This window comes from Haliotis rubra, unplaced genomic scaffold (genome assembly GCF_003918875.1).
Source record: "Haliotis rubra isolate DU_JTF1 unplaced genomic scaffold, ASM391887v1 Scf826, whole genome shotgun sequence".
In the NCBI taxonomy this organism is placed as follows: domain Eukaryota; kingdom Metazoa; phylum Mollusca; class Gastropoda; order Lepetellida; family Haliotidae; genus Haliotis; species Haliotis rubra.
The window spans coordinates 111,166-137,507 of NW_025767553.1; the positions used below are offsets into that span (position 1 = coordinate 111,166).

Genomic DNA, 26,342 nt, shown 5'->3' on the forward strand with positions numbered 1-26,342 from the left:
CCCTTCTCACAACTAAACAAACACATCTCTGATGGAATTGCAACCAAACTAGGTTATCAATTATTGAAAAGCAGAGGCAAATGGAAGTATGTACTCAGCTACGAACAGTTGTCACAACGTACATAATTTTCATAACAGCTTTTATTTAGCGTGCACTTACACTTTCGATAAACATATGACCAAACCGGAAGCATGCAGTGGACATTTTTCACACGCTCTGCGCATGCGCAAGGCTAGTTGAAAAAGTAATGTGAAACCAACGAATGGCAATCTGACAACACTCGCCATTCTCTCTTGGCCCGACACGACGCACCTGTCTGCCACGAACACTACGCCAAAGACGTTATCCATACACAGCCCCTACTTTGTCATCCGTCAACTTCTAAGAAATGCCTTTGAAACAATTCATCAACACAACCAGCAGGAACTATCCGTGACCGCAATTTCAACGTCCAGATTCCCGCCAAAACATCCGAGAAGGTCAAGGTCTTTCGACCTACTTCCTCCAAGGACGTTCGCCACACGCAGAAAGGTTAACACCAAAACAAATACCAAGCGAACACATTGCTCCTGATGCAAGAGAAGCCCCAAGAATCAGCAACCAAAGCTTTGTACTGTTGGTTATCAAAAGACGGATCTTGAAGAGACGAGTAGCCAAATACGTCCGAGTCCCGTTACCAAAGAAATCGCAGCAATACGATTGTCTCCACTCCATAATTTAACCCAGAGTTACTTACAATTATACCCAGATAGCATTCGGATGTTGGGCCAACGTTAGACTAACAACTAGTCTCTGAAATAAACATATTTTACTGAAAAAAAGTTCATAGTTAAAAATAAAATATAATGAAAAGGAGCCCTGAGACTTTCTTCATTTTCTAGACTTGCGTGGGCTTTCTTGGATATATTTATTTCAGGGTCTGTACGACAGACTAGGCCAACGTCTGAATGCTATCTGGGATAGTCTCTGAATATAGATTAAATTGAAAGAAACAAAGAATTCCATTTATAAGGATCCGAAGTGAGATGGGAAATTCCGAACCAGAATCCGAGAAAATCTAGACTTGCTACGTATAATGAGGCTTTCGCATAGCAGAAAGGCGGAGGGTGAAAGATATATGGTTTGGAACCCGAGGCAGACGGACCCGTGTCAGCTCAGCCTGCTTCGTAGTTCTGTTCTTGTATTCAACCTCGAAGGAACAACCCTTTGAATAACAAAGATTCCTTTTGTTGCAGGTAAGTGTCCAAAGTGCAGTCCGTTATTTTTATTTATCTAAAATATATACGAACCCAAAATTCAGCTGCTGTTGATGGTCTAATGCATTATTCTCCCCCCGCACTAAAAAAAGGTACAAGGTTTTCAAAGCTGAATATGCATGCGAAACAGCTGGGTATATTTGGGGGCGAGTGATCGGGAAATTGGAGTCGTTTCCAGTACAAAGCTACTCTTAATCATGGAAATTCACGGCTAATCGCATATAATTGATAACAGAACCAGATGTGCATAATTAATACATATCTGATAGATTGGAGCCAGCTGGAAAATGTTCAGAACCACAAAAGCTCAACAAGATTAAATAATTACAGTTGGGAATAGTCGTGTTAATCTCCTATTTCATTTAGTGTGTGTGGACCCATTCAAACGTGATGAGAGATATTTGTGATAAATATCAATCACAAACTTGAAACTACACGTCTAATTAAACTGACTGAGTTTGGTTTTACGCCGCTTTTAGCAATATTCCAGCAACATCACGGCGGGGGACACCAGAGACGTCTAATTAGAACATTCACCACGGTTTGTTATTAGACATAATTTTATCCAACGGTTCTAATTTTCCGCCACATGTTCATATAGTAATGTAATTTATATTTAACTTGAGAAAATGCGTGTCAACACAGGGTTACTCGCTGTTCTTCGGACAAAGCAAAAACAACGGCAATCAAGTCATTATCGTTTAGAAGGTTGTTCATCCTATCAAGCACTTGCCTGTTTGGCCTAAGTACGCCATAAAGCTTGAATATGACGTGTTCGAGCACAGTGAGTGAATGAGTTTTTAGTTTAACGCTGGTATCACGGCGGGGGATACCAGAAATTGGCTTCACACATTGTACCCATGTGGGGAATCGAACCCGGGTCTTTGGCGTGACGAGCAAACGCATTAACCACAAGGCTACCTCACCGCACACATAAAACAACATATAGTCAGTCACCACAGTCATCCAATTAGATATTCAGTGTCATTACTTCGTTTTCACATCTGGTCCCGTCGTCTGAGATGCCGCATTTCACTGTGCAGAGTTGCGTCCCTTGGATACACCAGAAATCTATGATCGTGGATTAGAATCACAGTTCACCCTGATCACCTTCCTATAATTTCGCTATGTCGGAGATTTCATACCGCTAAAAGCGAAGTTAAATCCAATTCACTCACTCGCCTTTTTGATATGCAGGGAGCATGGAGCTATGAGTCCGATATCAAGCTGTATAATGCAAGCATCTTTAAGTATGTCGTCCCCCGCCGTGATATTGCTGGAATATGGCAAAGAGCGGCTTAAACCAAAATCACTCACTCACCCACTCTCCCACCCACCAAGCCTGTCCCGCAATGTTAAACCAGTTGTTTTGTTCATAAAAAATATCTATTAACGCCTGGTGGGACAAGCTACGGAGCGTAAATGTCTCATATTATGAGCGCCACTAAATATTCATTGCAGTTAATACAATCAACGACTTATGTTTACGAGCTCCACACTGCGACACTTCTAAAATTACCATATTCCAAACTTACGTATGCAAAGCGCTGCGAGGAGTCTGACTGCCAGATCCGGTTGTTCACAGGTCGGGAAAAGAGGTTCGATGACGTAGTACGCAAATGTGAGTGCTACGATGGCTTGGGTACACGGCCGTACGATGATGCACTCCACCCAGAGACGTACGAACGCTACGAACGGTCCAAAGGCCTCGTAAATGTACGCATAGTCCGCCCCTGAGCGAACGATGGATGTTCCAAGCTCGGCGTAACAATATGACCCTACCATTGAAAATAGTCCGCATATTATCCATATGAGAAGAGACGCTCCTATACTGCCCGAGTACATAAGCACACCTTTGGGACTAACAAATATTCCGGACCCAATTATACACCCGATTATGACAGTACACCCATTCAGCAAGCTGATTTTGGGTAAAAGCTTGATTTCGCCGGGCTCAATAACCACTTTTTCTTGTCCGCCTTCACGATTGTCATTGTGCTGGGCCACCTTCTGATAAGACACCGACTCCGTCATTTTGTCTACAAGACTAAGATATCTTCCTCGAATACCGATGAGCTCAAAGGATGTCCCGATATCCAATCTTCACTCCTACAATCTGCGTTCAAAAATGAACGATATAATTCAGTTCCAACACCTTTTGTCAAATGCGTGTCCAAGCTGAGGAAGCAGCCTGATTTTTCCGTGTGACTTTTTCAATGAACTGTTCCGTGCTGAGCGTTGCAATATTTCACAGAGCTTCCTTCAAGTTTCCTGACCTCTTCAAACTGTCCGTCCGCGTTGCTGGTCTTGTGGTAGAAGAAACCGCCAACCAGCTTCACCACTTCCTCAGGCAAGACTACCAACAGTCAGTTATCACAGAAGTGTTTTCCTCGGGAACAACACGTTGGTGACACTTCGTCGCGTGAGTCAAGGGCTGTGACGTCACAAGGCACCTTTACAAAGATCACAAGCACGTTGAGATGATCACACGATGACACAAACGTCCTCAAATGGCACCCAAATCCAATTTTCGACAGGTTTTGTCCAAAAAGCAGGTTCAAACGAAATGTCGTCTGCTCGCTTCAACCAGTATGGTGTTGACGCTCCCAACTTGGGCGAGATACTAAACGCGAGAACTGGCCAGATGAGGCAAAATGTTTGACACACAAAACAGTGATTACATGTCTTAGATAATGTCTTGAATGGAGAGACGCACAGGTCAACTCACAACAAGCAAGGGCCAGGTCCGGAGCGACAATAGCCGTGTATCCCAGTGGTATGACCTTCTGTGTCTTTATCTTCGTCTTCTGAAGAGGTTTAGAAAGGCTCACACTTGACAATAAGTGGATATGCGCTCGACTTACGATGTCAAGTTATGTTAATGATAATCGGATGATAACGAAACTTTATTCAGGTGTTCTGTTCTTATAGATTTAAACAATCCTCCATTGCCTGAACGACTGTACAAATATTCTACGATAAATACCCTACACCCATTGGCTGCCGCTAAATATTCCCGTCCAATCAAATTCGCCTCCAGAAACTCGATAAGAGATGAGACAGGTAGAGTGTCATTTCCAAACAAAGTCATAGTGGCCGATAGGTCCAGGGAATTAACATGATGATAATAATACCATAGAAGGCCGGGGATGAATGATCTGTTATAAATACACTTCAAAACATTTCCCACGAAAAAAATGCATGTCATCCTACTACATGTACAAAAATTCAGTCCAAACAAATTCTGATGAAGTGTCAAAGTATAATCCTTCCTATACGGAGATAGGCATTTGAAGACCAAAAGCCAGGCGGTTCTTTTCCGTTTGGCAACGACGCCGCACTGCAATATGACGGCGGTATGTAAACAATAGGGTCTGAAACGGTGATTGACATCATGAGCACCGACCCACGCAGTCGAGATACGATGACAAGACTGAACTAAGTCCCCGATCTAGTCTGTCATACAAACCCTGAAACAAACATATCCAAGAACCCATGCAAGTCTAGAATATGTGACAATTCCAGACTTCAACGAATAAATTATCTGGTCTCCTTTGCATAATGATTATTTTTAGAGACAGTTTGTTTTGCAAAATATGTTCATAGAAACAAGATGTCAGTCTATCCACTAATCTGACCGCCATATCCTGTTGGTCGCCTCTTTACAAGCACGGGTTCTTGAAGACCAATTCCAATTTTCAGGACATTCAGGCTACAAACCTCTAAGTAAGATACCGATGTCTTACTCTGATGGTGTCACGGTCGCCGTGGATGACTGACATTGATTGACAATTTCATGAAGTCGCGAACCAAACCCTCCAAAAATAACCGTGTAAATAATGTACTACCAACCTTATCTCCTTGATTACAAAGAGAACGCCGTGGTGATTTATTCATTCGTACGGGAAACACCCGAGTATTTTACGAGAAGCTAAAAAAAACAACCCCAGAACGAAACAGTTGCTGCTTTGATACAAGGGACGCTTGTCAAAACGAAGTTGTTTAACATAATATGAATTCCTTTCATACAGCGATTTGATCAGAAAAATATATAAATATTTTTTTTAAAAAGCCAAAAATCCCCCAGTCAAGTTGGCATCCCCTTAAAAACTATTTAGGTAAATAAACGTAACACCACAACTTGTAGTAAGTCTGAATATAGCTGTACGGAACGAAGAAAGTCCATGGGTTTGTGGCTTTATCAAGTCAACGAAGATAAGCGGTCAGTCTTATCACGTAGGACTTATTGTTGTCAATTATAAATCTAGAAATAATTAAAATAAATAATTATTTTCTCAGAGAATTGTGCCAGTCTAGTGTTCAGAGTGTTCAAGATACGTGTCTGGTGTTGAGTGTTCAAGATAATGATATTGATGCTTCGTTTGACAGAGGCAGTTACCTGTTTTCTCATACCATAACACAGTGACATTCGATTAACCGCTGCTAATGTAATACTAGATATTCATGACATGAACCAACATCATATAAAACAGTTCTTAACTTTAAATAGGAGGATTAGTCCGTTCAAGATATAAGATTGCAATTCTGGCGAGTTATCACAGGGTTGACAATCCCATCGGAAATAGCCGAGAGGATCCGAATGCGTTACATCGCTCTGGAGTTCATTCCCTTATCTGGTTCCTGTGAACGTCTGTTGTCTTGTGCTGTAAACTCATTTATATGCATAAGTTAGTGTTTCGTACAGTCGTTAAATTCTGAAGTTGTCACTGAACTTATGTAAATTTTTGCTCTGGTATCTGAGGTAATCATTCAGCGCAATCGCTCAGGTCATTGCACCTTACGGAATAAGCCGAGTGGCTCTGAATGAAACACTTCATCACCACGTATTTCCGTCTTTCGTAATTAGGTTTGCTCCGGAATGTTGCTCTAGAATGTTGCCGGAATGTTGCTCTAGAATGTTGCCGGAATGTTGCCCTTCGCATCCTCTGTCTCCAGTAGCATTTTGATAAACATACACTTACCCTGTATCCCAGACAAACATATAGTCATGTACTGTATAAGGTATATTTTTCACGGTCTGTCCCAGATAGTATTCGGACGTTGGCCCAACGTTGGCAATGTTGGCAAAACCATTGCCAACGTTGGGCCCACGTCTGAATGCTATCTGGGATGTGACAGGGATAGCCTAGTGGTTAAACCATTCACGCCGAAGATACGAGTTCGATTCCCCATATGGGTACAATGTGTAAGCAAATTTCTGGTGTCCACTGCCGTCATATTGCTGGAATACTGCTAAAAGCGGCGTAAAAATAAAACCCACTCACTGTGTGACAGACAACTCCCTTCTCTCTCCATGGGTCGTCTTGAATATACATTTGAGTTACCCCCTTTGGCGTCGATTTAAAAAAAAATCACATTATGACTTTTATATCGCACTTTCACCAAAGCCAAGAATAGGCCCATAATTCGGGCTGTGTATGCCGAATAATGATTTCACTAACACTCCAGGATCAAACAACATCCCTCAGCAAATAAAACTGACAGTGTAACACAATATAAGGTAGACGAAGCGTCACTAAACGGCCATATCACCTATCTAGATATTCGTGACAAACTCGGGTCATTCCGGGCGAGCTAGACCAACTAGTCTCGGAAATCTGTGGAAATCTAGACTTGCCACAACCCAGACTTGCATGGGCTTTCTTGGGTATGTTTCTTTCAGGGTCTGTATGGCAGACTACGGGCGAGCTCTCTCGTACGATACGTACATTGGGAGTGATGAATGCTACGTACGATACGTAAATTGGGAGTGATGAATGCTACGTACGATACGTAAATTGGGAGTGAAGAATGCTACGTACGATACGTAAATTGGGTGTGATGAATGCTACGTACGATAAGTAAATTGGGAGTGATGAATGCTACGTACGATACGTAAATTGGGAGTGATGAATGCTACGTACGATACGTAAATTGGGAGTGATGAATGCTACGTACGATACGTAACTTGGGAGTGACGAATGCTACAATTCCTGGGATTTCGCGTACCTGAGATCAACTACGCCGGCACTGCGAAGGATATAGTGGAACACATATCTGGATCCGCAATATACTCTATACAACAGTACACCAACTGTACGACAAGATCAAAACACGCACGATTATCATTCTCATGTTACATTCTGTTGTGTTTCTGTAAACCTGTATCCCTGGCATCTGGTGTGTAAACTGATGGGTGCTTGTCTATACCCCATGTCGCCGTGGGAACAAAGAACTAGTAACGACAGCCAACCGGGCGTGTTGCCAGCGAATACTGTAAGTACTATCCCCCATGAATAAAAAAGTCCATGCATGAATATAATCGCCGACAGTTTTCAGAGCGGATCCGAGATCCGAGATTCTGGTGAACGTGATATACAGCGTGTATATCAGATGTTGTGGTTAAGAAATACATAGCTAAATGTTACACCTTACGTCGGGATTGGATTGCTGTCCTTACGAAATCGGATCCAACACACGCAGTGTATATACAGAGCAATGTGAATCAACTACACCACAACAATGCATCAGGCCATTTACATTCCTGTTTCTCAATTTGTTTTTCAATACTATCTACATACAGGAAATGACTCTTTCACTTCTTCAACAGGTGTCTGTGGTACTATATAAACTCTGTTGAACAGGTGATTTCTTTTGGACACGGAACCTGCGAATTTATTATTTTGTCCTAACGAAATGTGATTCAACACAAGCAGTAGATCACTGTCAGGCCACACCACTTCTTTATGCCATTAACATATTTGCTTCTCGTTGCCTTGGCTTTTGTTTCTCAATGCTGTCTGGGTACAGGATGTCCTTATCCACAGCTTGAGTAGGTTACAAATCTGTAACAGTAAACTTGATTCTGATGTAGCCCCCTTATTGGCTACAGCGCCTGCTAATTAACGTCTTATTCACAATTAATATCTGCATACATAAAACATTTTTAACGATGCTTAATAGAAACAGTGTCCCCTGAACAATACGGAAAACAAGGAGCGGGGCTGAGTTACCATGTGAGAACCCCAAATCCCCAACATACTGCTCTTTAAGAAAGTTCAGTCATGACAGGCTCACTATACTGTGATAAATAATTGCGTGGTTCTTTTGTTTTAGTGTAGCTCAATTGTATGAAAGTACGACATAGTAGTGGTATTCCAAACTGGCGGTCTGTGGTGAAGTTGGAATTCTGTGATCATAAAAAGACACTTCTTAAATATACTGAAGGGAAGAAACAAGGGAACGGTTATAACTGTAGCAGTGCTTTATATACCCTGTTGGAAGAAAGGCGATGAAGATTGATTGTCACAATAAAAGACTGACTGACTGAGTTAAGTTTTACGCCGCTTTTAGCAATATTCCAGCAACATCACGGCGGGGGACACCTGACATTGTACTAATGGGGGGATTCGAACCCGGGTCTTCGGCGTGACGAGCCAACGCTTTAACCACTAGGCTACCCCACCGCCCCCACAATAAAAGAACACACTAAATACTCAAATATTTTTATCCTTTCTTTCTGACATTACTTTTGAAACACTACATGTTCCCTTCTGAGTAGATCTAAAAAAGTGTTTGTTATTCTGGATCAAATTATTTTATTTTATTTTTATCACATCCGTTTTTAATATAAATAGTAACGAAACAATAGCATGTCCCTGCTCTACCCTATGGTAAGACAAAATGTAGAGAATACGGTTTACTTCATATATCCTTCTGATGCTTACTGTATTCTGTGAGGTCTTATTCCTGCTGATTCCCACCGAAAACAGTTCATTAAATTCTGTGTCAATGGCTGTCTTCGAGACCCTTCACGCCACACATCACAGCCGCCGACAAATGCAACTGGTGTGTGCGTCTATTCAATTACACAGGGCGGTCATTTTTCTTTGTCCATTTGGGGATTTATTTCAGATCAATATGCCGATCGTTGGAAGACATGGAAACGGGGGATACCAGCGAACGTGACACACAGCACGAAAGGAACACAATCTGTTGAACGTGACTGTGTGACATCTGACCTCCGACCTTTCACAAATAAAACCTTGAGTCTCGCGAAATCTCGCCGTCTTTGAAGCTGGTGCTACGTCGTGTTTGGTTTTTGCATAACTGGCAACCTGAAATGTGGACATTTATCAATACCTGGGAGCCTTTTCTAAACAGGCGAATCTTAGAAGTTGCCATTTTCCCTGTTTGCTCAGGCTACTGGTTTCAATTTGTCGTGGGCCAAGATACACAGGGACGGGACCCAGTCAACACGGCGCTAAGAAGTGAATGAGATTCGGGAAAGCGGCACACGAAGCCGTCAAGGCCGACATGGGGCTCCACTCGTGTTTCAAAACCTGCCGACCCTTTACGGAGATACTGTAACAATGAAGAGCTAGTGTGTGAGTCTGTACCTGAGGTGCACCAATAAATCATGTATGGAGTTTCACGCTGCATGTAACACCGGCATGGGGCTATCCTAGTCTTGCTCCAAGGCTCTACTGAAAGCTAAGCCCATGAATGTAGTAATTCTGTCATTTAAAGATGCTAGTCTAGATAAGCGGCAGGACGCCAGTCAGTTGTTTATAATTTTTAGAAATTATCATTTAAACTATTAATTATTACCTTAGAGACTTGTGTAAGTCACAGTTCCATACTGAAACAAATTTGCACAGATTTTACAAAAATAAAATAAACTCGTTGGAGAAGCTGGACACTGGAACTAAATCCTTCCTCTTTGACATGTGTGGCTAGATGGGTTAGTTCGGACTAAAACCGAGTGTGTTAGTTCGGACTAAAACCGGATGTGTTAGTTCGGACTAAAGCCAGATGTGTTCGGTCGGATAAAAGACGGGTGTGTTAGTTCGGACTAAAGTCGTGTTGTAGCGCCATGCAGCAGTTTAACAAGGGTACCTACCCCACATAAGTATACTGAGCCAACCAGTCCATGTTCCGTCCCTAAATGTCAAACACTAGGCAGAGTAACAACAAGTAGCATCCTCTAATGTGTTTTGAGTTGCCGTGGAATCAAACCACCTAAATTCCGCTGAGAGTGAGCTCTATCCTCTGTAACATGGTGGCGGTCGAGTTACTGCAGCATCCGCAATGTTCTAGCGTATTATCTCCCCTTATCCTGTGAATTATCTCCCTTTTCTACTATAATACATATCCTCAATCAATCTGCCACCACGTTTCAATTAAACCACCCTCTCATATAATTCGGTAACAAAGCTCAGATAGCTAACAAATCCATGACAGCAATGAAAACTAACCGAAACACCCTGGACGGTCGAAGATGAACCTCTGCTTAACGGCGTTGTTTATTATGGCCCTTTGGGGTGAGTTTAGTTTTACGCCGCACTCAGCTATATGGCGGCGGTCTGTAAATAATCGAGTCTGGACCAGACAATCCAGTGATCAACAGCATGAGCATCGATCTGCGCAATTGGGAACCGATGACATCTGTCATCCAAGTCAGCGAGCCTGACCAACCGGTCCCGTTAGTCGCCTCTTACGACAAGCATGGGTTACTGAAGATCAATATTCTAACCCGGATCTTCACGGGTTATGGCCCTTTGGATAGCACTTCAGTTGAAAACAGACGTACTTGTTAACCTATGCGTGTCGCATTTCCTCGGGGCCAAAGGTAAGCTGCATAAAATACGATAATAACACTAATTCATAACGGTAGAATGACCGGGTTCTCGTTCCGTTGTTTTAACAATGTGAGTCACAGTGACGCCATCTGACGTCTCAGATGTATCATGTCATCTGATCACGTCATCCTACGTGAGTGTCTTTGCACGGTTTGCATGGCAGACATTTCTTCATTTTTACTCTCAGAATGCCAACAAGGAATATATAGTGAGTGAGTTTAACTTTACGCCGCTTTTAGCAATATTCCAGCAATATCACGGCTAGGGCATACCAGAAATGGGCTTCACACACAAGGAACATATAGGATAACTCCGACACGCAGATTGTCGATAATATGTCCCACGTGAATTAATGCTAAGGTCACCGTCAAAAGCCTCGGTATTAACACCTGTCGATAACTCGGGACCGATAATCCATAATTCAACGAGCCTCGCTGCTATTCTCTAATTGAATACCCAAAGAAAACTTCAATACCCAATGTGAATGAAAGCCCGTCAGTAAATACATAACGGCTCAAATGTCTGGAGCCTTGCCATCCTAAACACCACTTCGTCATGGTTGACGTTGTCGACGTCTGCGTCATGTTTACATTCTCTAAACCGATCTTCCGAAAAACATTTCATGTTCCATGAGGTGAAAGACCATGCGTGTGATTGTTGTTAATAAATTTCGTAACATTTGCTACGCCAAGAATTATGCATTTACCTTCGTATTGTTCACCGGGTAAGAATACATTTCTGGTCACGTCTTGTTCACATTTCTGTACAAATTTTCAATGTTCACTGAACCAAAACCGCCAGGATAGTGAACACAAGTCTCCCCCCTGACTTGGATAATTAAACGCAACCACATTCCATTTCAGATCAAGGCTATTCGTATTAACCGATTATTCATTCGAATTAGCCGAATTCTTTCCTTTAATCCATGTTACGATTGTTCGTCATGGGCCGGGCTTCAGCAACACTTGAACTGAAGGATTCAATAGGTAATAGTGACCATATTAATCTTGATGTTACCCAAGCTTTTGGTATTTATTACCCACTATGACCCCTTATGATGTGTCATAACAGGCCTTCGACTGATCCATCCAGTGATAAGACAATTGAACACATGTACACAATCTGCCTGAGGTGCTGAGGTGGAATGGCGTGATGCAATCTTGCCCCGAGGATGGGCAAACACGCGGCGTGTGCTTTAAGAGATTGGGACAACAGCCTGCGGATCGATTAAATCGATATTACCGACGAGGACAAATTGAAAACTGGGGACCATGTTCTATCGTCACCAGCAGGTGTCGCCACGTTTCATCGCCGCAACAGCGTGGGGGAGGTTGTCAAATTTCATGTTTAAAGCCCCCATAAAATAATCTGCTTCCTTTGTTCGCAATACTCGTATCGATCTAATCTACAGTAATGAACATTTATCTCTATCAAGTGTAAATGTCGCAGAAGTTAACAAAATAAAAAAGATGGTATTATTAAGCATTCGGAACACACCTGATTACAGGTAAAACACGTGTAGCATTTCTTTTATATATTCTTTGTTATCTTAATTCCAGTTAGAAACAAATACATCCAGTGAAGAGTCAATATAGTAGATACAAATATTTTTCAAAATATACATACGTAAACGAAATGTAACAAAACGTTGTTGTATACACATAAAATACATAAACAATTATATAACTGACTGACTGAGTTTTGGTTTTACGCCGCTTTTAGCAATATTCCAGCAACATCAAGGCGGGGGACACCAGAAATGGGCTTCACATATTGTACCCATGTGGGGATTCGAACCCGGGTCTTCAGCGTGACGAGCCAACGCTTTAACCACTAGGCTACCCCACCGCCCCACAATTATATAAAAAGAAACGCATATTTTACAGGGCTGGTGGTGTGGTCATGTGCTTGTTTCGATAGTTAAATTTCACCTTGAGAGTTATAACTACATGATATATTGCAACTGCCCGTCAACACCTGCTTGGTGATGGATCATAATTGTGTTGTTACAGAATCTTTCATCAACTGCACATTTACACACTCGCGTCAATATTCTGACGGCGGTGCACACTGGCGATGTGTAAGTGAGTGCATTCGTGAGGGAAACTGTCGGTCCTCTGCTCTAACCGCTGTAGGCTTTTCTACTCGCCCTAAATTGCTAATATTGTTTCAGTAGCAGTTTGCAATGACGCCTGTCGCTGAAGTCGTTGATTCTGTTGTCGAGAAAATCGATACACCACAGCACGTAGCGTTACGTCAACGTCAACATCGCGTCACGACATGGACTACTTTTCGTGTCGGAAGGAGGAAGGAGAGATGTCAACAGCCCGTGTGTAAACAGGCGCGGCTTGGTGTCAGTGTTTGCTTTCCGTGATGCATGTCAAGTTGACCTGACACCGGCCAATCAAAGACACATAAATTGCGTTTTAGTTGAACATGCTTATCTTAAAACGTAATGTATACCTTTATTGAGATTACTGAAACGGTCTCAGAAACCATATTCTTGAGGGGAGTCAAGACACAAATATTATTTCCTAATTTTGTAAAATAAATGAATTGTCACTAAAATTTAAGTGTGCATACCAGAAATAGGAACAAGTATCATTGAGCAGATACAACCCTGACTACCCAACACTGTTACTGTCGGGGTAAGATCATAAATATACATGCCATGCGAAACTGAGAACACGGGAGTGAACATTGATTTTAAGGCGCTATTGAAATTCTAGGAATATCATGACAGGGTCTCCATTCATCAGGGCGGTGGGGTAGCCTAGTGGTTAAAGCGTTGGCTCACCACGCCGAAGACCCGGGTTCGATTCCCCACATGGGTACAATGTGAGAAGCCCATTTCTGGTGTCCCCCGCCGTGATGTTGCTGGAATATTGCTAAAAGCGGCAAACCAAACTCAGTCAGTCAGTCTCCATTCATCGGCTTCACAAATTGTAGGCTATTCGTGTGGGGATTCGAACCCTGGACGAAACTAACCACCAGGCTACCCCTTGCCACTCTACATACGGCATTAGATAAATGGACAGCGACATTCTGCGTGAAAGAACTCTCCCTCGATTGACTGCTGGTGATGCCCGTAATATAATTAGATTAAACACATAGTGTTCCCACAATAAAAAAAATATGTAACTAGAGCATTACACATTCTTTCTACTCCTTTCGAAAACTTAAGTCATTCTACTCCAATCCAACACCTACGTACTGTTATTGAACAAGGGCTAGAACTATATTAAGCATTGACCCTGCACTACACAACAACCGTTATAAATATATACTTACATCACGACAGCTAAGACAGGTTTATTACAAGGCAACACAAAAGATTTGACTACGCTGTCATGAGACACGAGAAGACGATCCTATATTGATTTCATATGACGAAACGGTTCAGATTGCTCGAAGAAAATTTTAAAAAACGAGGAGTTAAAATCAGTTTTTCTATAACACTGAGATATCTGTAGTACTGTTAAAAGTAACTAACCACTTCTTTTATTGCCGTTTTTCTGAACCTACACGCACAGGTGTCCGTTCATATTATGTGTGATCATTCGAGCGTGAGTGTTACTACAAGCAAATAAACGTTGTAATTACGACATCAAAAAAACATGACTACAACGGAAAGCAGGCAAATTCCATTGATCACTGCTTCGACATTCGTGCGCATGTTTTGCACACATGTTCAACGGAGTGTGGTTTCGCGCGCAGATCAAAGCACACCACGTGGCTTGATTTCATCATCACCGACCTGTCGGGTTGCGGGTTATTGAGTGTGTGGCGAGATGATGCAATTCCCACCTTCAATATGTACACATTATTACGATTTTTTCTACCATGATTTCGCGCTAGTGTGTTCACAGATGTCAGTATCACAGCCTTGTGCCGTGGGTTTGGTATTGTCGAATATGTTAGTTACATTGTGTTTTTGTACAACCGGATGTCTTTTGTTGTAGCGGAGGTAAACACATGGAGGCTTCCTCACGCTTCCTTCTGTAAGTGAAAAACACGAATCATCTCGACCTAAATAAACTTCAGTGGGAAATAAACATAAGGAAGAACCCACTCTGTTGTAACAGAAAATTAGATAAAATTTTAAAATAGGTCTCCAAATTCAGGCCAAATGCATTAAATTCAGGCCAAATGCATTAAACACAACTCAATTCTAGTTGCGTGAAGTTAAACGGGACGAGACGAGTTGAAAGAAAGGCAACAACATTGTGACTGTAAGGATGGTTCTGAGATAACGTTATGTAAACAATAAGAAAAATATTTACTTACATATACAAACGACAGCTAGAAGTCGTACAGCAGTGCCCGGCTGGTCGCAGTCTGGGAAAAGCGGTTCTATGACATAGTAAGCAAATGTGAGCGCCACAATTGCTTGAGAACAGGGTCGAACAATCATACACTCGACCCACAATCTCAGAAACGCCAGAAATGGTCCAAATGCTTCGAAAATATAAGCATAATCCGCACCGGAGCGAACGATGGAGGTACCGAGTTCGGCATAGCAGTAGGCGCCAACCATAGAAAACAAGCCACACAAAATCCAAACAATGAGAGACAGTCCAACACTACCCGCGCCTTCGACAACACCCTTCGGGCTCACAAATATACCCGATCCGATGATGCTGCCGACGATTACGGTGACACCGTTTAACAGTGTAATTTTCTGCTGCAATTTGATTCCCCCGCTGTCCCCTTCTGCCTCGGTTGATGCTGCTTTTCCGTCACCATTTTCCTGTTTGAGAGGAATCGAGGAATCGTTGAGAGCTTCTGCCATGTTTCCTTCCAGATGGTTAATACTCCCCGCAAGTACAGTTATGTACGATTGGTAAATATCAGGCTTGATATCAGTGCCTTTCACCGAGCGAACAGTACTCTGTACACACTGATTTTACTGATAAGCAAGCGTGGTACGAGAGCGCTCTCGCAACGTGCGTGTCGCTGTTGTAAATATCAATGGAAAACGTGGGTTGCTGTCGCGTCACGATATTATGTGTATCACGTGATCATGCATTTTGTTGCGCTGAGCAGCGCCCGGCTTCATGCTTGACTGAATAAGGAACTAATCGAAATGGGGCACAGTCAACTCGATGGTCATCTGTTGCTATACAGTTGAGCTGGACCATGTCCTTTTAAATAACAACATACAAAACGATTAATATCAATTACACAAATTTTGCATCTTAAATGTCCATACACCATGAAATACCAAGTTATGAAAACAAATTGGATTTCTGTCTTAACATATTATATTTTTGTTTCCACTCGGGAGCGTATTTTACACAATTGTATTGTTTGCTATTACAATTAAGTGATAATAACATTATTATCGAAAATGTACAGTTAACGTGTTAATCTCAACACGTATCTAAATATTTGTATATAAATAAATGTATAATTTGTTCCATAGCATCGGCAAAATATGAAGTCTGTTTCTTGTTTGTGTTTATTAATTCTCGAAAGATAAATGAAATTATTGTTAGAAGTAGAAGTTGTTCTACAGTGCGAGGATTTTGTCACGTTCTGGCCATTTATCTTTCAGAGTGTACCACACGGTGCTGTGTAGACTTTGCTCCTTTTCAATATAAATGAGCTTGTTTGTTACTATCAAAATTATATATATTCAGAGACTAAGCCTTAGTCTAGGACAAGTCGCGCAATAAAGTATACGGATAGCAGGGTTTGGACTCGTTCTGAAAGTTGATACTTGTGCTTTCGTTCAATTCTAAAACCCCTAACGAACCAGGAGAACACGTTCGACCAACATGTGACCCAAGTTAACCCGGTTAACACATGTTAACTGATTACCGCCATATTTGGCGACTTAACCCCGGGTGTTATAATCTGGTTACCAGCCTCCAAGTGACGTCATTGTTATGCTAGTTAGCAGTTTTTATCGATTCAATCATGAATAAATGTTTATTTATCAATATGATTATCTAGGTATCGGTGGTATGTATATATCCTGATTGCACCAGGGGATATATATATATGGCAACTTTGTCATGAAAAGAAACATCTGTTGACGAGTCACAGACCCTGGACCATATTATTTCCCCTACAGCCTAGCCCTGCCTGTAATGCTAAACCTCTAGATGAAGCAAGTCTAGATCTCCTCAGGTTCAGGTTCCTGCCTCTCAACTCACCAGGGCTCCTTTTCAGTTTAAATGGGTTTATTTGTTGCTATCGGTATGATATATATTCAGGGACTAAGCGTTAGTCTAGACCGATGTCCTTCTACTTCTGTTGTTGTCTATTCTGAATTTTGTTCGCTTTGTTTCGGATACTGCCCAAATATAATCTTTAAGATTTAACCATTAAGATGGTTTTAATCTATTCAACCAAGTTTACAAAAGCATCTGATTCTTCCGAAGCCTGGGTTCGATTCCCCACATGATTAGATTCGATTTCCCACATGAGTAGGTTCGATTTCCCACCTGGATAGGTTCGATTCCCCACACGAATAGCCTACAATTATAGTGCGAAGCCGATGAATCCATGGCATATGTTACTAGAATATCAATAGCGTAATAAAACAATACCCACTCCCATGCACTGAAGTTCACATGGCATTTTTATTTGTTATACCCAGACAGCAACATACTTTTTCTGAGTCCCTGAACGATATTATTTTCCCTACAGCCTAGCCCTCCCTGCAATGTAGTCTGCCTCACAGTCCCTGAACCACATTATTTTCCCTACAGCCCTCCCTGCAATGTAGTCTGTCTCACAGTCCCTGAACCATATTATTTTCCCTACAGCCTAGCCCTCCCTGCAATGTAGTCTGTCTCACAGTCCCTGAACCACATTATTTTCCCTACAGCCTAGCCCTCCCTGCAATGTAGTCTGTCTCACAGTCCCTGAACCTAGCCCTCCCTGCATTAGTCTGTCTCACTAACAGCCTAGCCCCCTCCCTGCAATGTAGTCTGTCTCACAGTCCCTGAACCACATTATTTCCTACAGCCTAGCCCTCCTGCAATGTAGTCTGTCTCACAGTCCCTGAACACATTATTTTCCCCTACAGCCTAGCCCTCCTCTCAGTCCCTGAACCACATTATTTCCCTACAGCCTAGCCCTCCCTGCAATGTAGTCTGTCTCACAGTCCCTGAACCACATTATTTTCCCTACAGCCTAGCCCTCCTGCAATGTAGTCTGTCTCACAGTCCCTGAACCACATTATTTTTCCCTACCCTCCCTGCAGCCTAGCCCTCCCTGCAATGTAGTCTGTCTCACAGTCCCTGAACCACATTATTTTCCCTACAGCCTAGCCCTCCCTGCAATGTAGTCCCTGTCTCACAGTCCCTGAACCACATTATTTCCCTACAGCCTAGCCCTCCCTGCAATGTAGTCTGTCTCACAGTCCCTGAACCACATTATTTCCCTACTGCCTAGCCCTCCCTGCAATGTAGTCCTCAGTCCCTGCAATGTAGTCTGTCTCACAGTCCCTGAACCACATTATTTTCCCTACTGCCTAGCCCTCCCTGCAATGTAGTCTGTCTCACAGTCCCTGAACCACATTATTTCCCTACTGCCTAGCCCTCCCTGCAATGTAGTCTGTCTCACAGTCCCTGAACCACATTATTTTCCCTACTGCCTAGCCACATTATTGCAATCCCTACTGCCACAGACCCTGAAGCACATTATTTCCCTACTGCCTAGCCCTCCCTGCAATGTAGTCTGTCTCACAGTCCCTGAACCACATTATTTCCCTACAGCCTAGCCCTCCCTACACTGCTACAGCCCTAAATGAAGCAAGTCTAGATTTCCTCATCTCCCATCTCCCTGGGGCTCCTTTTCGATTAAAATTTGTTTATTTGTTACAATGCGACCAAGATTGTTGAACCGGGACTGAAAGTAATACTCTGGGTGGGGGTGGTGGAATTGGGTTTAACGTCGTGCTTGAGAGTATTTCACTCATATGACGACGTGCATGCATGTGTATGTGTATGTGCGGCTGCTTGTACTAGGCAAGACTAAAGCTGGTTTTATAGTGCTAGCTCACTGAGACACCATGCCGCAGTGAAGCATGAATATCCCACTCAGACACATTATACTGACCCCGAGCCGACCAGTCCTTGTTGTACCCATTAATGCCGAGCGCCAGGCAGGGACCAACAAGTACCATATTTTAACGTCTTTTGGTATGACGCGGTCGGGGATCGAACCCGCGACCTTCCGCACTCCGGGCGGACGATCTAACCACTACACCAAGGAGGCGGTCTTATACTCTGGAGGGGCGGTGGGGTAGCCTAGTGGTTAAAGCGTTGGCTCGTCACGCCGAAGACCCGGGTTCGAATCCCCACATAGGCACAATGTGTGAAGCCCATTTCTGGTGTCCCCCGCCGTGATGTTGCTGAAATATTGCTAAAAGCGGCGCAAAACCAAACTCAGTCAGTCTAATACTCTGGGAGACTTAAGTTGCTGCTATGTAGGGTAAGCTAACTTGTTGACACACTGTGGAAGGTCATACATGTCAATGTATACTCAATACGACAAAATACGAGTCCATGCTTGCCATGCGATTGCATCAGCTTAATAACCCCGCCCCAGACGGATCAGAGAATCATCGTTTTCTGAGAAATTGTAGCGGCACGTGATAATTCTTCAGGGATTGCTTCTGTAAATTCGATAAAGGCATACCTTTCTAAAATAACCGGGTTACGGTAGATCGCAATTGTTATGTCTTAGATTGGCAGATGCCAGGTCAACTTGACACGCATCACGGAAACCAAACACTGATTAATAAGTTAAATAAATCGATATTGATTCTTATTGAAGTAATAATATTCATTGATTTCACATTCACCATCACATATACACCTCTCACATTCACATTATCACGCTAAATAAGTTATGCGAGATCTCACTGTAGCGAGCGGTGCCTGCTGAAGCAGTTTACGACGGTTTCGGAGTGTTGATAGCCAGCGTCTAGACACCTTCAAGTGTCAAACTGTTTGTCCCCACTTGTCGCATTGTTGCCTCAGGTTTTCCTCGCACTCAGCCCCTAGTCTATCGGAACACACTGAGTGTCATTCACAATAGCACACAATATATAGTGGAAAATACGGACAAGGAAACGTCTTGTTGCGTTGTATCGGAATGTATTGAAACTGAAAAGCGAAACAGATATTCAGACTGCAGAATATCTACCACGTCATGCATTAAAATTAAACTAAAAGAAAGTATATGTCTATTTGTGATGGTGGGTAAACAATAATAAACATGAAACAAGACACGGTTATTCATGGTGACATAATTATGGTCGACGGGTATCGGTGTTGCGGAACTTTAACTCTCAGTATTCCGACGACTCTTTTCACTTGGTTGTTTTATTTTTGTAATGTCTCTATTCATTGGAGTATGTACACTCTAACTTCTTACACAGCTTTTTGAGATAGGGCTCTGAAAGGTTGAACACCAACTACAGTACAAACCAGAAATTATTGAGAATTTAAGATTGTAATTTTTTTTTCACTCATTACTCACGTATTAAATGTGAATATTAGCAGAACATAACTCCAGATTCAAAGACAGGTGAACAGTTAGTATTTGGTCAAGTCACCATGGGCAGCAATGCAGGCTTCTATGCGGCGGGGCATACTACTGATCAAAGAAGTTAGAAAGTCGTGGTCCATGCTGTCCCAATATCGGACCACCTCTTCTTTCATTTCAGCAATATTTGTCAGATTTTTCTTATTGACACTTTCATTCATAAGTCCCCAAACATTTTCTATTGGACAAAGGTCAGGGCTATAGCTTGGCCAATCTAATAATGTCATATTTTGGGTCCGAAACCAGGCCTGTGAATGCTTTGAACGATGTTTTGGGTCGTTGTCCTGCTGGAAAATGCAAACATTTCCATAGAACACGTGAGCAGATGGAAGTAAATGTCCCTCGAGAATATCTGTGTACCGCTCACTGTTCATATTCCCTTCAAATACACAGAGGGGCGTTGCCACTAACACAGATATGCCACCCCACACGTTAAATTTCGGACTGTACTTTGGGCGCTGATACAAAGGTTTTTCAGTTTGTTTGGTCCAGAATTTCAGTGTATTAGGAAACAGCCACACAGAACTTTCATCTGAAAAAATCACATTGTCCCAGTTAAAATTTCTATGCTGTAAGCACCAGTTCAACCTTCGCTCCTTTTGTTCAGGTATCATGATCGGTGATGGAATTCCTCGACTTTTCTGCCAACCCATTGCATGCAGCTCAGTTCTAATTGTCTCCTTACAGACAGCCACAGTTCCTCTACCAATCATATACAGCCTTAAGTTTTCTAAACTCCTTCGTTTGTTTTTAGAAACAAGAATACCAAGCCGCCTCCTGTCACCGACAGTCAATTTTCTGGGCCTACCTGCACCTCCCTGGTGCTCAATGCCATATCCATTTGCAATATTTTTCAAAACACGATAAACAGTGGACAAAGCGATGCCTGTTCTACTTGAAATCACTTTAGCTGATCTGATGTCCTTGTTATAATACTCTAAAATCATCGTCATATGAGCGAAATATTCTCAAGCACGACGTAAAACCCAATTTCACCTCACCTCTAAAATCAACTTCCTCTTCTCTAAATCATCCATACTGAGGATCACTGAAAATGTCGTCTGCCAGCAAGTAAACAAAGGGGGATAACTCTTCACAAACTAATGAAAAAGGATTAACCGAGTTGTCTCTCTTGAATGAAACCAAACACTTGATAGCTGGTCAAGGTTGTTTATACTAGAAATCCAATTAAACATATTCCTAAAATTCTCAATAATTTCTGGTCATACTATACTATATCATCCAACTTGGTACCCGTTAACTGCCGGGCAAGATATACTGTCAAACCACCCACCTCCTCTCCACCAATAAAGTACCGTCGAAAATGAAAGAACGGTTTTAGGCTCTTACTCTGTATCCCTAAAATTTACACATTGCAAATAGCATATGTCGAAATAACCCACAGCCGTCCTGGTTTTGCTTTTGAGACGACCCCTCCTACCTGTTTCTTTTTATGGCGATAGTGAGACTCCATGGTAGCTCCGTCCTTAATATACTGGACAAAATAAGTTAGGGATATTGGCATTTTTATGATTGATATTTTATCATCGGTCAATGAATGAATAGATAATTATTCATAATTTCAAAATTTACATATATCCCTAACTATTTTTGTCCAGTATATAGTTTCAGGATTAAAGTTATCGTTTATATCGTAGATAGTAAGTAATCCAGATAGGACAGACAATAGCATTCCTAAGAGAACAAAGGCATTCCTGACGAATACAATAGCATTCCAGAGGAAATTTCCTCCAAGCTCCTCAAACTATTCAAGATATTAGCTCCTCAAACTATTCAAAATATTTACACTCATACAATAGCATTCCAGAGGAGTGCTCATTAAAAGCCTCCAAAACAATACAATATGCATTCCAGAGACGTGCTCCTCCAAGCTGTTTAAACTATTCAAGATATTTACAGTCATACAATAGCATTCCAGAGGAGTGCTCATTAAAGCCCGCAAAACAATACAATATGCATTCCAGAGGCGTGCTCCTCCAAGCTGTTTAAACTATTCAAGGTATTACAGTTATACAATAGCATTCCAGAGGAGCGACTCTTAACGCTCTTAAAACTATTTAACCACAGCATTCCGCAGAGTCCTCAATAACGCTCTTGAAACTATGCAAGCTATTTAACGATTGCATTCGGTTAGTATCGTAAGCGTTCTATTATACATGTGTTTCACTGCTCTCACTAGTGACACGCCAACAAGTTTTTAGATTATAAATGAATCCTTTTGTAATCTTCTGTCATTGTTCACTTCTATGATAGGAGGTAAAGGGTTAACGTTATGAAACGTACTCATTCATGGAGTTTGGAATGTGTATTCACACGAATGAATGAACGAGACGTTGCTTTGAAAACTTGAAATGCTCGCTGCAGCATATACTAAATGAATCAGCGATGTTCCCGTTCGCTCCCGAAATTGAACGCCAAAACGCAGAAAGAGGAGAGGTAACACATTAGGTTTGGTTTCACAACGTCTTAACAGTTGCGTTCGAGCGAATATTTCCGGTTCATGCTCTATATCATTAAATTGTAATGTATAAATAACATCGCATCATAGCAAACTTCAACACCTTTAAGTGTGGTGGCACACTTTGTTCTCACATGTAAAACATGTTACTCAAAGTAAAACAATAAAACTTACCTAAAGTTGTACAAAACAGGGTTTGCACACACACTCTGCTGTTCTTCTTTTAACAATTTAAGTGTTAGTGTTTGGAGTTTCACCGAACATTCGGTCGTAATACACAATGTTGTCCTTTCTCCTTTCCTTAATTGTTTTCGCTCTCTGCCTTTTATCTCTCTGCCTTTTCTCTCTCTGTTGTTTTCTAAACTTTTCACAATATTCTTTAATTAGAGGCTGTCTTTCTAAAATGTTGATTTCATTATCCGTCAAAGTAGGAGTCTGTTTTCTAGTAATTCTTTGGTTTACTTTCATCAATCCTAACACGTTCAAAAATTCTTCCATGTCAGAAGTAGTAACTCTTTCAAAGATGGATGTCGACATATGAGCGAAATATTCTCAAGCACAACGTTAAACCCAATTTCACCACACCCCTTTCAAAGATGCATAGAAATAGTCTACACACACAAACACACACACACACACACACACACAACACCACGTCTCACCCAGTATGTATTGTTGAAATAGTGTTCTATTGAAAAAATATCACCACTCTCAGTCCACCTTTACTTTTGATGGAGTTTACGGGTAGGGATTTATTTGCACTAAAACGCATCATAAATGAATAAATCGCGTTCACTGACGTACCCACCACCAAGGTTTTGATATCAGTCATGTGAATGTTCATAACTTCTTAAAACATGTGGACATTATATTAATAACTCGGACATAACGATCTTTTCACTATTTTCTATGTCTTGCAATCCCTTTGGATATACACCCGTCACGACTTGTAGTTTTGTAGAAATATATGTCACGATTCTCATTTTCAAAACTGCCACTGTCCTGTATATAAGAAGTGAAAAAAATCATATTGGTCATACGCTATGGCTTATCTATTGATTTCACCTTCTGCTTTTGGACACGATTTCGATATAGTTAACGGAAACGATAAAATATCGTTTTGTTCTAGACATATCTCATTCCAAAATTTGAGAGATAGCTTTGATTTCATTTTTTCAAAACTTGTAACACACCAACCTAATTATTCTTTTTCCGTGTATGAGACAATTCAATTTTGCGCTTTTCAAAATTGTTGCGTCACCATAACGGTGAATTTATTAACTTGGGATTTGGAAATTTCCGACGAAAATTTTACAAGAATTTGTCTCACAAAAAACAAATTTAAACAAATTTACTTAGGTCTTCTTGAATTTCAAGTTCACCAAACCACTCAGCGGATCCTGAATGCATAGAGGTAAGTGAATGTTATCAAATGTTCCATTTGGAGCGTATATAAACGATTGTATTGTTATCTAGTCATATACAAGACACAATGTCGCTGAACTATCTCATTTGTCGCATCTATATCGCATAGTTACATTGAACTCGCTTTAGCGTCGGCTATTTTGGCTGAAACCGAGATTAAGTTATTGTCACATGAACTAGCCGCCCTCATTTCATCGTGAGTCAAAACTTTGTACAACATTGTCATTTAGTTGCAATATTCATCTGTTTGAAGTTATTTGAATTGTGTATCATACACGTAAAAGTGGACGACGAGCGAACACTATATCCAGTAGGGTACTGTGTCAATAATTATTGTCATGTTTGTTCTCTTTGTAGTCTTAAAGTAGTCACACATAGTGTTCAGCAAGCTTGTTCTTGCAGTGGAACAAAATGTCTTGAGGAGAAAGGCAGTTCTGCACAAGTTTGACTTCAGTTAGTCATAATAAATCTTGTGACGACAAGTGCAGGCGGGTGTTGTCTTCAGTTTCTTCCTGACGACACATTTGCCAGTGTGTGTCAGAAACCTGTGATATGTATATTTGAGCTTCACACCGCAATAGACACATGTGAAGAGTCCCGAACTGTCTTCCCCATTTGCATCCACTGGCAGAAACCCATGACAGCTTCTACAAATGTAGGATGGTTGGCTCATTCTGTAAAATAAATCAAACACACATAGTAACAGTGAATACAAACATAATGACATGAACATACATTCTAAATTTCAAAACACAAAAACAGAACCCAAATTATGAACAAACATTCTAAATTTTAAAACGCAAAACAGAACCCAAATTATGAACATACATTCTAAATTTTAAAACGCAAAACATTCTAAATTTCAAAACACAAAAATCAGAACCCAAATTATGAACATACATTCTAAATTTTAAAACGCAAAACAGAAATTTTAAAAAAACGCAAAACAGAACCCAAATTATGAACATACATTCTAAATTTTAAAACGCAAAACATTCTAAATTTCAAAACACAAAAACAGAACCCAAATTATGAACATACATTCTAAATTTTAAAACGCAAAACAGAACCCAAATTATGAACATACATTCTAAATTTTAAAACGCAAAACAGAACCCAAATTATCATAATAATCATGTAGCTTACCTTTAGGGATTGTGAAATTTCGCTGAAGATGTTCTTGCAGATGTTGTAACTATTCAGTTGATGAATAACCATTAGGTATACTATGAATGCCATCCTCTAGTACATAACGCTTGTTGTCTATGGAGGTCAGAGCCACTTTGTTTTGAAGATTTTCTTGCAGATGTTGTAACTATTCAGTTGATGAATAACCATAAGGTACACTACGAATGCCGTCCTCTAGTACATAACGCTTGTTGTCTATGGAGGTCAGAGCCACTTTGTTTTGTTTCTGTGTGTACAAGACGTTATTGAAAGAGCGAATCAGATGAAAAGAACATGACACAGCCCTTTTGTCAAAAAGACACTCTGTAAACATCTTATGTCTGAGAAATTTCTTGATGACTGTTTTTTTAATACCTTTGGCTGTTTTTTTCTCAATAAGTTCCTTATCTGTTTTCATCAAAAACGAATACATTTTACTTTTTAGTCCACAGAATTCAAGTACGATGTTTCCACCTGCTTCATCCTTCATCTTGCCTGTCACCTTCCTGTTTTGATCTGAATAGAGCCCCTTTGAGTCATTGGCTGCATAATTGGAAGTGTCAAATAAATGGAGATTTTGTTTCATAAACACATAGGGGTCCAAGAGGGGTTCATGTGGAGGGGTATGGACTTGCATAAAGAGACTGTCAGTGTCTGTCATGAGCAAATCTAAATGTTCATGTCCATATTCCTTTTGCATCACATTGTAGTAAAAGTCATAAATTTCATATTTGGCCAAATCCAAAATGCTAAAACCAACAGCGATGGGCTGATCTAAATGAACACTTAAATTTCCCATTTCAACG

General features: G+C 41.2%; 1 protein-coding gene across 2 annotated transcripts in view; it reads right to left on the minus strand.

Moving 5' to 3' along the window:
* Window positions 1–15,864, minus strand: part of LOC124262194 (large neutral amino acids transporter small subunit 2-like) — a 46,860-nt gene extending 30,996 nt beyond the window's left edge. Inside the window, exon 1 of one of the 2 annotated variants that reach the window (XM_046696649.1) lies at window positions 15,186–15,864. In XM_046696649.1, the coding sequence (XP_046552605.1) occupies window positions 15,186–15,690 (505 nt within the window). In that variant the 5' untranslated portion in view covers window positions 15,691–15,864. Of the gene's footprint in view, window positions 1–2,792; window positions 3,851–15,185 lie in introns of those variants that run through there. The other variant, XM_046696650.1, reaches the window with a different exon arrangement.
* Window positions 15,865–26,342: the final 10,478 nt, after the last annotated feature.